This window comes from Musa acuminata, chromosome BXJ2-5 (genome assembly GCF_036884655.1).
Source record: "Musa acuminata AAA Group cultivar baxijiao chromosome BXJ2-5, Cavendish_Baxijiao_AAA, whole genome shotgun sequence".
Lineage (NCBI taxonomy): Eukaryota > Viridiplantae > Streptophyta > Magnoliopsida > Zingiberales > Musaceae > Musa > Musa acuminata.
This window is the reverse complement of record NC_088342.1, coordinates 29,086,964-29,099,436: the sequence shown is the minus strand read 5'-3', so window position 1 is coordinate 29,099,436 and position 12,473 is coordinate 29,086,964. Positions and strand designations below refer to the sequence as shown.

General features: G+C 34.3%; 1 protein-coding gene across 5 annotated transcripts; it reads left to right on the top strand.

Moving 5' to 3' along the window:
- The first annotated feature begins 366 nt into the window (after nucleotides 1-366).
- On the top strand, nucleotides 367-4,101 carry LOC135612605 (uncharacterized). Of its 5 annotated transcripts, XR_010487014.1 has the most exons (4): nucleotides 367-966; nucleotides 2,822-3,215; nucleotides 3,450-3,557; nucleotides 3,852-4,101. XR_010487014.1 is itself a non-coding variant. In XM_065109085.1 (2 exons), the coding sequence occupies exons 1-2, from the start codon at nucleotides 416-418 to the stop codon at nucleotides 3,493-3,495; spliced, it is 597 nt and encodes a 198-aa protein (XP_064965157.1). In that variant the 5' UTR covers nucleotides 367-415; the 3' UTR covers nucleotides 3,496-4,101. The 5 variants fall into 5 exon arrangements, 2 of the variants coding, with proteins under 2 accessions (XP_064965157.1, XP_064965156.1); XR_010487015.1 differs by lacking the exon at nucleotides 2,822-3,215; XR_010487013.1 differs by having other exon boundaries at nucleotides 3,450-4,101.
- The last annotated feature ends 8,372 nt before the right edge of the window (nucleotides 4,102-12,473 follow it).

The following is a 12,473-nucleotide window of genomic DNA, read 5'->3' as shown; positions in this document are numbered from 1 at the left end:
TTCCACAGGTTTTTCTTTTTTTCCAATGGCTACATAAATACGGTTTTCGGTGTACCAATAATCGGACTCTCCTGCGGGCCCCGACACGGCAGGCAGGGGAAGGAGCAGTGAAGGAGGGTGTGGTGTCGGTGGAGGCATGAGACGCGTATCCGAACTCGCAATAGGGTCTTGATGACGTAGTCGAAGACAAAAGTGGGACCCTTGAAAAGATTTTTCTAAGCATTAAAAATGAAAAAAAAGTGAAGAGACAAAATAAATATTAAAAAAAGAAAAATCCCCAGCCAAACCTAACATTTGGACCGTCCGATCTCCATCACGCGCTGTATAAATCCGACACCCGTCTCTCTCGTTCTGTGTCTCCCACACTCTCTCACACAGTCTCAAGCAGGTGAAGGAAGAAGAGGGAAGAGGAGCGATGGGCTCCGCGAGAGAGGCCAAAGTGCAGAGGAGGGAGGAGTCAAAGCCTAACCCTTGCCCGACCCGTTGGCCGGCCGTCGGCACGGTGGAGGCGCCGGAAGCTGGCCCCTCCGCCGTCACCGTCGACGGCGCCGGCGAGGACCAGTGCCTCCGCCGATCGGACGCGCTCTCCCGGGAGGAAGTCCTCCGCCGCCGCTCCCGCCGGGTGAGGCAGCTCGCTCGGTGCTACCGTCGACAGTACTGGGCCCTGATGGAGGAGGTCCGGGTGAAGCATCGAAACTACTACTGGGAGTACGGGGCCTGCCCCTTCGAGGTGGACGATGGCGGTGGTGCTGATGGGAGGGGCCGGGGGGCGGACGGGAAGAAGGGGAACGGGAGGGCGGGGGCCCGGGATGGGGAGGGTGGTGGAGGGAAGGCGGGGGAGAGGAAGCGGTGCGCGTTTGCAGGGTGTAAGTCTAAGGCGATGCCCATGACGAGGTTTTGCCATCCACACATATTGGCGGACAGGGAGCAGACGCTTTACAAGGCGTGCAGTTATGTGACAAAGAGGTATGGGTATGGGCTAGGAAATCTGTTAGATTTAATTATGTGCTCTCCTTTTTGTTTGAATTGAATGTGAGATTGTTATATATATATATATATATATATATATATATATATATATATATATATATATATATATATACACACATATATATATATATACACACATATATATATATATACACACATATATATATATATACAAATATATATATATATATATACATATGTGGATCTCTGTGGAGGGTGTATTAGTTCTTGTGGTGGATGTAGTCCATTAGAAACACCAAAAAATTGAATTGATAGAAAACACATATATAATGGCTGGGTTTTCCTTTTTTGTTTTTGATCGTCTCTAGCGAGTATCATATGCGGGTTTTAGGGAACTTAATTTAATGCACAATGAGTTCATTTCAAAAAAGGAACTTGTAAGTTGCATTCATATGAATAATGGAAGGAATTCCTATGCTATAAAAGAAAACATATATTGAACATTTAAAATTAACAAACTAGTAACACATCACGGTCTCCTAGAGTTAGTATGATGAGGACAATTTATGTGGTTAACTTGAATGTTGGCTTTTTTAATTGTGGTGAACACTGATGCTTGTCTTTGATAACATTTGATTGTTAACCTTTGAAATTGATATCTTCACATATTTGAGAATGATCTTTATATATGTTTCTCAAGTGTAGTGGGGATATAGCTCACACGAACGAGATTGATTGTTCTTTTAGCGTAGAGCACATGATTCGTGAGTAAAATGATGTGTTTGTATGTGCCATTTTATATGGTTTGTGGCAGTACTTGGTAGCATGGTTAGGTGATAAGTACATACTCTTGTAGTGTATTATCATGTTCTTGTTTTATTGGATCTCATATAAGATGTGATCTGGAGCTCTTTAGCACTTGTTTAGCTTAACCGTCAGCCTTCACCTAAAATGTTGTTCAAAAATTGCCACTAATCAAGCATCGCTTGTGCTATTTAGAGACAGTTCTATGAACCAACGCTAGCTAACTAATACTAAAGCTATCTTTGGTAATAATTCAAGCTTCTCCAGATCCTTGTGCATGAAAGTCTATGCATTTTACCCATCGTTAAAATGGTTTAAGCATTGACCTGCGTGCTTGCACAGACTAAGATGTTCACGCAGGCTAGCTAGGTTACCCAAACATGATCCATTCAATCATCATTAGCATTCTCATTCATCAGTGGTCTAAAAGCTCTTTTCCTGAATTTCTCAAGTCCTGTTTCTCAGACCTTTGCTTTTTAAATCTTTGCTGTAGCTGTCTCCACCCAAGATTCCAGATAGTACAAGTGTCGGTATGGTTCTCTTTCACCAACGTATGTGATAGTTGCAAAAACATATACACTTAGCTTATGTTAGCATTCTTTGTAGCTATTGCTGCTGAAATGGTTGGCTGGTCACAGACCTGCAGTTGCTAAATGCCCTTGATCAGTTTATGTTACTATGAATATATATATTTAGAGCAGATTGGACGGTCTATTTCTAGCATTAATCATTTCATCTTGTATTTAAAGTCCACTGTTTTTGCTGCTCACAGAAACATGTGGAGACACATCCACCAATGTGGCTACTTTTTCTTTCTTCTGCATGCTTTTAGAAGAATCAATCAACTGTTTGATCTATTTTTTGTACAACAAAGTAGCATTCTGGCTAGTAGAATTTGTCATTTCTACTGCATAATAATTTGACAGAAATATGCCTTAAAATATGCTTAATTTATAGTTGCATCGAGCAATTGCTCCTTTTAATTGCACATTTAAATGCAAGGCTGTTGATTGAATGGACGACCACTTGATGGTTTCTCATGTTTTGGTTACCCCTTAAATTACAGCTGTGGGCAAAGTGGTCCAGTTACATGTGGGAAGCCAGTTTTGAGAGCAACTGTACCTTCTCTCTGCCATGTCCACTCTCAGAAGGCGCAAAGAAGCATTTTGCAAGCCTTGAAAAGAGCTGGACTGAATTTAGCCTCTTCCAGCAGGCCTGCCCCTAAATTTAGTGTTTTACTTGCTGAATGTGTTAATCAGATTCAAGCCAGAAGAAAAGAGTTGGATGCGGCTGTGAATGATGTTGATTATATTGATGAGGAAGTTTGTTGATGCATGATATGGTTCATAATTGCCTTGAGCCTCTGGTGGTGGCAGCGAACCTCATTGACCTGATCTGGTCATCATCTTGATGGAAAATGCAGTTCTGTTCATGGATATGTATTTCGAGTATGACTGAAGGTGTGCCCATACTTGTCTTTGTCTGCAGAACTTGTATACCTTCGCTGTTCCTTGTGTGAATTATTTATAGGAATAATTTATTTAGTGTTTTATGAAGTTTGTTCTCCTTTATAGCCAATGTCTTGGTCTTTACCACCCTGTTTTGTTTTAGGTAGATGGTCATAGATCTAATATATAATAATCGGTTGCTTCATGTCTTCCACCTTAACTTGTTTTGTTTCACACACACTGCAGGCTTGTTATGGGAGCAGGATATGAAGATAGATGGTCTTGGATATAATTGGTGTAGAGACAAATTTGTTGCATGGATATAATGATTGACTACATACACTGATCATCATGGTATTCTTTGTATCCTTGGATACATTTGGTTTCTTATTGTATTTTGGTCGATCTAATGTCAGCACAACTCCAATCATGGATCCTCCGCCAGATTATCGTATTGCACCATTCTAGAATCAAGATTCTATGCGACTTTATTGAAAATTCGTGTCAAATATTATTCAGTCATCACAATCGCCTCTAGCCTTTTCTGGTTCAAACAATGAAGCTGGATTACTGCTAACATGGTCACAGCTTTTACACACTAAATCGGTTTTTGTTGTTCCTGAGGTGCTGAAGTGTTGATTTGATTAGGTTTTTGTCTCATCGGAAGGCTTTCTAATACCAAGCTGAAGGATTAGAGCTCAATAACAAGATGTTGTGCTTCCGTTGGTTGAGATTTGCAGCCTTCTACTATCCTATTTTATTGATATCACATTTCTGACAGGTGTGTGGCGCAATTCATGGAACCAGGTACATTTGTCATATGGAATTGAATTGTATATATACTTGGTAACATTGAAAACAAGACATGGTAATAATGTGTTTTTAGTTGATATCATCAGTTCAATCTCTTTATGCTGTGTTGTTCTCTTTATATCCATCTTTCTAGCAAAGCCATTATTGTTTTACTTTGACTATAGTTATAAAAATCGAGACTAGATGGTCAAATATTGGTCCTCGATCAATTTGGTTCATTTATCATGATGTTGGGTTGAATCATATCGTACTAAAAGTGGATTGAAGTTTGCTTTTATTTTGTAATAATTTAAAGATAATTAAAATGTATCATATTTCTGCCTCTTCAATTGCTATTGGTTATACTATTGCTTGCTTTTCTCAATTTGTTTTTTTAGAATTTGCAAAAAACTTTGTAAGGCTTTATGTAATTTGATAGTTAGTTTTCATGATTAATTGATCAAAAACAGTGAAATTATTGATGATAGTTGTTAACCAGACAATAGTAGTCAGCAGTGCCAAGACCTAAGGATGCAGCAGCTATTAGGGAAGATTTTTTAAATATAGAACATTAAAAGATAGATATACTTTTCATTATGATATGATATGATAATTCTTTCCAATACGAAAGTTGATGGGATGGATGAACCAAAGAGTTACATGGATTTTTGCTGAGGGCGTACACTTCGTGGGTCATTCAATTGGCCAATTCTTTTTTGTTTGTGGATATTTTATTTCAACCTTAAGTCTCAAATTTAATGAAAAGTTAAAAAGGGATCATCGGATTAATGAATGGCTCCATCCATCCATTAACTGGTCACGTGTCGATGAGATGGGAGTGATGCACTTGTGGATTCTACTACTCTGTTACCACGTCATCTCGAAATCAAATCGGCTTCCTTTCACATGCTAATGTTGTGATTCATATGCTTTGGGACGAAGTAAGTTTATGTTTGGGAACCGACTATTTGAACCCAGACGTGAATCGCTAGTTTATCTTCCTCCTACCTTCTCTTTGGTACTACTACTACTACTATAATATCCAAAACTATAGTCCATATTATGGACTGTCATAAACGTATGCGAGAGACATCGGATAAAGTGAGGCACAAAATTTTGAATTAAGAAACAAATTTTTTTTTTTAATTAATTATATTTTAGCTTCACGAAGACAAAAGAATAATAACACAAAAATTTTCTTGCCAATTTTCTTTATTGCTTTCAGAATAAAATAAAATTACAGTATATCAATAAATCCAATTGACGCAAACACATATTGATCTGACATAACCAAACCCAAAATATAAACCTCCGTAAAGGGTAGATAGCGATCAAAGCTCAAGAATTGATGTGGCATAACATGAAAATTTATTCTATTTCTTATAATGAAAGACTACAAGGCAACTGAGTTGAGCAGCTCTTCAAGTGATAGTTCTTAATTGGTCTCGAGAAGAGAATGCAGCAAAGTGTCGCTTAAAAACCTTTGGTTTTCTACATTTGATCTCCTGTTTGCACTCACAAGATCCTGATTTACGTACACTTCAAACTTCTTAAAGAATCGATTATGAGAAATGGCTATAGAAATCTAAACGCCCTTTCTCATTGATTCTTAGCTTGTGAGCAAGGAGGAATCATGCTTGCAAATCTAATAACGAAGAAAAGAAAAATCTTTCAAAAAATATATTTCCTCTCAAATTTAAAGAAGATTGTTCGAGCGAAGACTAAGTGTTTATGATGAAAAACATGACACTCCTTATGAAAAGATTCAAAAAATTTATAATGAAAAATAAGATAAATCTAACAAGAGAGAAGCAAAGATCAAAAGTAAATTAATTAAAGATGCAGCCATATACTATGAATATAAAAAGTGATGATACTTCAAAAAAAAGAATGCTCACTGTTAAGAATAAGTTATCATCCCAAAAGAATTAAAAGAAAGTATTTAAAAAAAACATAAGATGAAACAAGTGATTAGGAAGTGGAAGAATAAATAAACGAAGAAGAAATAACAAATTATACCTTAATGACTTTTGACAATAAGGTATGTTTTTAAACTAAAGCTAGAAGCAAAAGATACTCAAGGTATATAATTGAATATCCTACGAACTTAAAAAAAAAATCACTAGTCGAGATGAAGGATAAATCAAACCTTTTGGTTTGAAACATAACTTAATAAGTAATAGTCAACTTTGTGATAAGGGATATAAAATTAAATTTGAATATCATGTTTGTATCTGTTGGGAAAAACTATTATAGTGAAATAATTCTTTTCCCTCTTTATGTATCAAAATGGATTCCTCATCAAAATACCAACTTGTTACCAAAAGCAAATATTAACCAAAGCAGCATAAAAAGTACAACAATGAATTAATCACAAAGTGAGATACAAATTTTTTACGTAAAAAACCTAATGCGGGAAAAACCACAGGACCGTAGTCCACTTCAAACTTGTACTATCATTAATAATGATAACAGGTTTATAATAAGTCTTCTCCCGAAGAACTAGAGGATCACAATAATATCAAGAATATAAATCTTAGCTCAACAATAATATATCATCATCACCGTAAATGAATTTCATGAAAGAAAAATTTTAGGTCTCATCAAGTAGTTATAGCAAAAAAAGCATTTTAGAGAGGATAAACTACATATTAGTATCGTTAAGATTGTAGAGCTTGTTGCTTCTTTATATAAAATTTGAGTCAAAATTGACGAAGTTTAGTCAATTGATCATCTAGCAAAATCCTTAAAACCTTCACTTTCTCTCCCCTCTTCTCCCTCTGTTCTTTTTCTGCGTATGCTTCTTTCACCCATGCATGTCTCCACTTCCCTATTTCTTTCTTTTCCTTTTTTTTAATACATCAGATTTGGGCTTAATGCCCAAATTAATCTGTCCAAGCCCACCTATCGATTGAACCCAATAATTCTTCCCCTCCAACTCATATGGTAGGTTGTACTAAGCCCTCCCTTCACCTATATGCTTCAAGCTTATCTTTAGGCAGACTTTGTCAACATGTCTGATCCATTTTCATTGGTATACACATTTTCTAAGTGTAATTCTTTCATCTCAAACACATCATGAATCCAATAATATCTTATATTAATATGTTTGGATCTAGAACGGTATGTTGAATTCTTAGAGAGGTGAACGACACTCTGACTGTCACAATAAATAGTATATCCTTCTTGTTTCAAGCTCAATTCCTATAGAAACTTTTTCATCTATAAAGTTTCCTTGTAGGCTTTAGTAATTGTTATGTATTATGCTTCTATGGTTGATAGAGCAACACAATTCTGTAACTTAGACTGCCAAGAGATTGCTCTCTGTACAAACGTCATCAAGAACCCTGAAGTGGACTTCTTAGAATCAGTATCACCTGTCATGTCTTCATTTGTGTACCCCTTTAACACATGTTCACCGCTTCCAAAATATAAACACAACCTAAATTCAACTAATAACTCTAATTGCATAAGATATATCTAGCATAGTACAAATCATAGCATACATCAAACTATCTATCGTAGATGAGTAAGACACTTTGGACATTTCTTCTTTTTCTTTCTCACTGGTAGGATATTGTTTCGAATTAAGCTTGAAATGACATGCAAGTAGATAACAAATTACTTTAGCATTACTCATGTTGAATCTTTCAAGAACCTTTTCAATATAAGTGTCTTGAGATAGCCAAATCTTATCATTCTTCCTATCATGAAGAATCTTCATACTAAGTATTTGTTTTGTTGATCCTAAGTCTTTCATGGCAAAAGACTTATTTAGCTCTCTTTTAAGTTTCTCAATTTTATTAGCATCATAGCTAACAATCAGTATATCATCAACATGTAGCAGAAGAATAATGAAATCATCATCTGAAAATTTCTTCATAAACACACAATGATCAGATGTGATTCTATCATACGCTTGGCTCATCATAAACGAATCAAACTTCTTGTACCACTGTCTACGTGCCTGTTTTAGTCCATATAAGCTTTTCCTAAGCTTACACACTAGATATTCTTTTCCCTTGACTTTGAAACCTTCTTATTGCTCAATGCAAATTTTTTATTCTAAGTCACCATGAAAAATTATTGTTTTCACATCAAGTTGCTCAACTTCTAAATTCAAGCGGGTAGCCAAACGAAGAATAACTCGGATAGAGGACATTTTCACCACAAGAGAAAATATTTCTTTAAAATCAATACCCTTCTTCCGATTGAATCCTTTCACAACTAGTCGTGCCTTGTATCTTTATTGTGAGTTATTATTTTCAGTATTCAATTTGAAAACCCACTTATTCTTTAGAGCTTTCTTTTCTTTAGGCAACTTTACTAAGTTATATGTGTGGTTTTCAAAAAAGGATCTCATTTCTTCTTGCATAGATTTAACCCACTCATTCTTATGCTCATGTAGAATAGCTTCTTGGTAAGTCTCTAGCTCTCCCCTACCAGTAAGCATAACATACTCATGTAGTGGATATCTGGTAGATGGTTGTCGCCTTCTAGTGGATCTTCTCAATGGAGTCTCAACTGGTGGTGGAGGTGCTTGTTCAGTTAATTCAGCATCATCAATTGTAGGAGTATCATCACTTACATTCCCACCATAATCTTCTTGTTCATCTCTCTCATGATCATCATGAACTACAGGTGATACTTTGAAAATATTTCTTTAAAGTCAATATCCTTCTTCTGACTGAATCCTTTCACAAATAGTCATGCCTTGTATCTTTGTTGTGAGCTATTATTTTCAGTCTTCAATTTATAAACTCACTTATTCTTGAGAGCTTTCTTCTCTTTAGGCAACTTTACCAAGTCATATGTGTGGTTCTCAAGCAAGGATCTTATTTTTCTTGCATTACTTTAACCCACTTATTCTTATGCTCATGTAGTTCTTGGTAAGTTTCTGACTTTCCCCTATTAGTAACCATAATATACTCATGTCAAAGATGTCTTATAAATTATTGTCGCTCTCTTGTGGATATTCTCAATGGAATCTCAACTGATGGTGGAGGTGCTTATTCAAATTGTTCAGTTAGTTCAACATTATCAATTGTAGGAGCATCATCACTAATATTCTCATCATAATATTTTTGTTCACCTCTCCCATGATCATCATGAATTATAGGTGGAGGAACTAGACCCAAACTCCATGAAATATAAACAAAGATGTTTGGTTTCTCAATATTATCACCATCATCAAATAATTGGTCTTTAAGAAATATAACATCTTTGCTTCTAATAATCTTCTTATTCATTGGATCCCATAATCTGTACCCAAACTCTTCATAATCATACCCTAAGAAAATATATAATTTTGCCTTATTATCAAAGTTGGCCTCTCATATTTGGGAATATAAATAAATACTTTACACTTAAAGACTCTCAAGTAATTATAAGATATATCTTTTCCTTTTCATATTTTTTGTGGAACATAACCTTTCAGAGGAACTGATGGAAAAAGATTTATCAAGTTAATTGTAGTTCTCGTAGCCTTCCCTTAAAATGACTTAGGTAATTTAGCATGGGAAAGCATACACGTAATTCTTTCTTTAATAGTTTTATTCATTATTTCTACCACACCATTTTGTTGAGGGGTTTTACGAACTATTTTCTTAAGCTTGATACCATGAAACCTACAATAATTCTTAAAAAAGTCCCTTGTACTTGTCACTATTATCTGCTCGAACACACTTTAGTTTTCTACTAGTTTCTCTTTCAATGCTGATATAAAATTCTCTGAAAATATCGAGTACTTGATTTTTAGATTTCAAAGCAAAAACTGAAACTTTTCTAGAATGATCATAAATGAAAGTAACAAAATAAAGAGCACTTCCAAGAGTTCTAGTTTGCATAGTATAGACATCAGTGTGAATTAAATCAATAACATTTGATCTTCTAGATTATCGATAAGTATGAAAGACAACTCTATGTATTTTTCCAACTAAGTAATGATCACAAGATTTAAGAGATTTACCTTGCAACTCTAGTAAAAACTACTTTCTAGCAAGAGTTTGAAGTCCATTCTTGCTGATATGACCAAAACTCTTATACCAAAGATCTATGCCTTCATATTTTTGCATTATATTAATCTCTTTTTTTTTGTAGCTTCACTTCCATGACATAGAAAGAGTTTAGCTTCTTTCCTCTCGCCATAATTAGAGAACCTTTAGTGAGCTTCCATTTGCTTTCATCAAAATAGTATGTAAATCTCTCATCATCAGGTTTGCTAGTAGATATTAAGTTAAGACGAATATCTGAAATATGTCTAACATCTTTGAGTATCAATTTGCTCCCAATACTGGTCTTCAAGCAAATATCTTTAATGCCCACAATCTTAGATATACCATTATTTCCCATTTTGACATTGTCAAACTCACCAGTAATGTAAGATATAAAGAAATCACTATAAAAAGTAATATGAAATGAAGCACTAGAGTTAATTACTCAGATAGTTACTATCCTAAGCTGCAAGACTGACACATCCATCATTACAAACAATAACGATATCACATTCAATGGCAACTGTATTAGTCTCTTTATCATTTTTCTTCCTTTAATTTTGTTTACGCTTCCAAAACCTATACTTTTTGTTTGTATGACTTAGTATGTTATAATAGAAACATTGATATCTCTTCTAGACTTGGATCTTCTTCTATAACAATGTGGATTTCTACTATGACTTCTTTCATGTCTTTCTTGTTTTTCAATAACAAGTGTACCAGAAGAAGATTCTTCCTGTTATTTTCTTCTGATATCTTCATTTAGTAAACTGTCTTAACCATATCTATAACTAGAGTCTCCTCTGGCATGGAGTTACAAATTTTCACCACATACGTTTCTCAACTTCCTAGTAAAGAGCTGAGAAATAATAATCCTTGCATCTCATCATTTATATTCATTTTCATAGCAACCGGCTTATTTGCATGACTCTAATATAGGCTTATGGGCTCAATAATATTACCACCATCTTTATACTTAAAATTGATAAACCTTTTGAGGAGAGAAATTCTATTTTCCACTGTTTTTTTCATAAAGAGATTTTCTAATCTTTGTCAAACAACATCGGCTCTAGTTTCACGAAATATGCTTATGTAAATTTACATCTATCCATCTTCTAATATAGGCAATAGCTTTTCTATATTGAACCTCTCATTCTCCATCTTTCATAGTAGAAGGTTTGTCTCGATGGATATATATAAATATTTGCAATAGTATAAACTTTTTATCATACACCTTCAAGTGGAATAATTTGATAAGTTCAATTTAGTCATACCATCTGACTCTTTCATTTCAATTACATAAAAAAAAAATTAGCACCAAACAACCTGGTGCTCTGATACCACTTATTGAAAAAAACTATTATAGTGGAATAATTCTTTTCTCTTTTTGTGTATCAAAATATGTTACTCATCAAAACATCAACTTGTTACCAAAAGTAAATATTAACTAAAGTAGCATAAATATTAGAACAATGAATCAATCACAAAGTGAGACACTAAATTTTTTACATGGAAAACCCAATGCGGGAAAAACCATGGGACCATAGTCTACTTCAAACTTCTACTTTCACCAATAATGATAATATGTTTATAATAAGTCTTCTCCATAAGAACTAGAGGATCATAATAATATCAAGAACATAAATCTTGGCTCAATAATAACATATTATCATTACCATAGATGAATTTTACGAAAGAAAAATTTTAGGTCTCACCAAGTGGGTATAGTAGAAAAGTATTTTAGAGATAATAAATTATAGATCGGTACCATTAAGATTATAGAGCTTGTTGTAAAAATTTTTTATATAAAATTTAAGCCAAAACTGATAAAGTTTAACCGTTTGATCATCTAGTAAAAACCTCAAAACCTTTACTTTCTCTCCCCTCCTCTCTCTATTCTTTTTCTGCGTCACCGTAGTTTCCACCGTTCGCACGATTCTTTCACCCATGCATGGCTCCACTTCCCTATTTTTTTTCTTTTTTTTTAAATACATCAGATTTGGGCTAAATGCCCAAATCGATCGGTCCAATCCCACCTATTGGTTGGACCCAATAGTATCATATACTAAATAAGAATAAATATTTGATAGCTTTAAGTATACTTTAATCTTTATGACTTTTGTGATGTAATTTATTTTTTGATTTTAAATATTGATGTATGACTTTGACATACAAAACTAGGACATGTAGTACAAAATTGATTTATTAAATTGGAACTAAAAAACCTATAAGAAGAATGCCTAAAATTAAATTTGTTAAAACTAAAATTTATGAAATATGTCAATCAGGAAAATATATAAAGAGTAGCTTCAAACCTAAAAATCAAGTACCTCTAGACTCTTATAACTAATTTATATGAATTTATTTGAACCCATTAATATCATAAATCTAGGAGATAGTCAATATATTTTTATGATTATTGATGACTATGGTAGATATACTTAGACATATTTCTTTGTATACAAAAATAATTATTTTAAATATT

Coding starts and splice junctions, on each gene's coding strand:
- LOC135612605 (XM_065109084.1), top strand. CDS start 416: ATGGGCTCCGCGAGAGAGGCCAAAGTGCAGAGGAGGGAGGAGTCAAAG. Junction 967..2,821: donor TGCAGTTATGTGACAAAGAG/GTATGGGTATGG, acceptor CTTAAATTACAG/CTGTGGGCAAAGTGGTCCAG.